A 2,176-nucleotide genomic window follows, 5' to 3' on the forward strand; every position below is an offset into this window, starting at 1 on the left:
AATGACTTCTGAACAGTAATATTCAGCCTTCCAGCTATTATTTGAAAACTTCAAGAAGGTGGTTGATGGGACAAGTATCTATTTGGAAAATCTGTGCTACACGTGAAAGAAAAAGGGAAGAAGAAGAGGGATATAAGAAGATGAGAGAGGTATGAAGAGAGAAGACCTTTTTGAAAACGAAAATTGTAATATTTTGCTTAAAGAAAGAAAAGCAATATAAGCGGTTCTCGGCTTACGTCCGAGGAGATTTTTTTGTCATATTTATCTATTATTTGCATAGATCGCAGCATTCTAGCCTGTTTATTAACTCTCCAATATCTCTAATCTAGGTTTCAAACCTATACTCTACAAATTTCATTGTATAAGACTTTTTGGGCCTAAGTCCATCTAGAGATTGTACTGGGTACAAATTGTATACTTACAATATATATATAACTTATAAAAATAGTTTAGTTTATAAGAAACTCTATTACCAATATATCATGGCGTTTAGGTAAAACTTTATTACGTGTTTCACGCCAACTAGATTCTATTAAAAAAATTCAATAAATTTACAATATCATATAATTAAATTATTAAGATAGTTTTAATAATATTATAATTGAATTATAGTAAGTCATAGAACATTTTATAGAAGGAAAATATTAAAATTACTTTCAATTTTACTAAAAAAAAGTTACAAACTAATATGACAACAAATTAATGTGATTTTTTTTTTGTTGAGAAACATGCAATTGATATTATATCAACAACATAATAAATAAAATTTTAATTGCTTCTTTTTGTTTCATGTTCAAAAGATGACAATCTATTTGGAAGGCTTACGCAAGGAAAATACATATTTTTAATTATCAGCTCATGCAAACGTCGTATATTGGAAGCACAAGAAACCAGGAGAGCAAGAACAAAACAAAGACAAAAGGTTTACATCTCAATTCTCATGGATGAGGTTGCAATATTCATCAAATGCCTATCACATGGTGACGCAATTGCTAGGGTATGGATCAGAAATCACTGCATAGTACAAGGGCACCTGAGGATATTGGCCATAACTTGATGACCATAGAATTGGAGTTGGGTTGTCTTCTTTTTCCTCAGGTATCTTCTCAGCACTACTTTGAGTACTTTCTTCGAGTTTTTGCACACTCTCTATGGTGGCGTAGCCAAGCTTCTTCCTTAATGAGCGGGTCAAACTAGCTGAATCAACTCCATCTCCAATCACTACAACTTGACTTTTATCTGCTCCTTCGATTGCTACCGAGGTCACACCTGTTTGAAAATTGTCAAAATAATAGTCAAATGATTGAATTTACTATTTTCTAGTAACCTAAACTATACATTGGATAAATTGATAATTTATCATCATATTAGAGCATATGGTTTTGAGTTCAAGCCATTAGTAGGCTCTACCTTCCATATAATTATAAAAAACTAAAAATCTAATTTCTTGATCCCTATATATTAAGAGGGAATTTAGGCTCGTGTCTGAGTAAAAATGTTAAAATAATGATTAAATAATTAAATATATACATTTCAAACTTGTTAAGATATAGTCTAGAATGCAGTTTTCAAAAGCAAAAGAGATTCGAAGTTTTATACGCAGTTACACACCTTCTGCCACAGTGGCAATCTTCATGGCCTTGGTTCTGCATTTCTCACAATTCATTTGCACATTTATTACTATCTTTTGCTGCACCATTGGATATGCATAACATATAATGCATTAGTATCTTTTAACTAGAATAAAATATAAAAAGAAAAAAGAAAAACTGTTTTCTTTAGTATTAAATACTCAAAACGTACTTTCATTTCATTGATACATATAACTTGTTTTAGGAGGGAAAATTGAAAATGTGATTACCTTCATGTTTGATAGTTTAAAACAAATTGTAATTAATAAAAGAATCCCTAGATATGATATGAAGGTGTGTTTATGGAAAAAGAGACCGCACTGTCTATTTATAGTATATGAGTGCTTAGTAATAATAATAATAATAAAATCTGTGGACTCGTACACACGGTTCCTACCTAAACAAATAATTGAAATAGTAAACCAAGTACAAACCCCGCGTTTTCCAGTGACCGAGTCAATCCCATACATTACATTGCAGTTTCGAAGTCAGTAATTTCCTCTCTAAGCAATTAAATTCTATAAAATGTACTATATTACATATTC

At 30.7% G+C, this 2,176-nt stretch overlaps 1 protein-coding gene across 1 annotated transcript; it reads right to left on the reverse strand.

Moving 5' to 3' along the window:
- Positions 1-973: 973 nt before the first annotated feature.
- On the reverse strand, positions 974-1,867 carry LOC142638643 (heavy metal-associated isoprenylated plant protein 47-like). The gene is made up of 3 exons (XM_075812689.1): positions 1,862-1,867; positions 1,612-1,690; positions 974-1,269 (listed from the first exon to the last, which is right to left on the reverse strand). Exons 1-3 carry the CDS (start codon positions 1,865-1,867, stop codon positions 974-976), a joined length of 381 nt encoding a protein of 126 aa, XP_075668804.1.
- Between the last annotated feature and the right edge of the window lie 309 nt (positions 1,868-2,176).

This window comes from Castanea sativa, chromosome 6, assembly GCF_040712315.1.
Source record: "Castanea sativa cultivar Marrone di Chiusa Pesio chromosome 6, ASM4071231v1".
Lineage (NCBI taxonomy): Eukaryota > Viridiplantae > Streptophyta > Magnoliopsida > Fagales > Fagaceae > Castanea > Castanea sativa.

Coding starts and splice junctions, on each gene's coding strand:
- LOC142638643 (XM_075812689.1), bottom strand. Junction 1,270..1,611: donor GATTGCCACTGTGGCAGAAG/GTGTGTAACTGC, acceptor ATTTTCAAACAG/GTGTGACCTCGGTAGCAATC.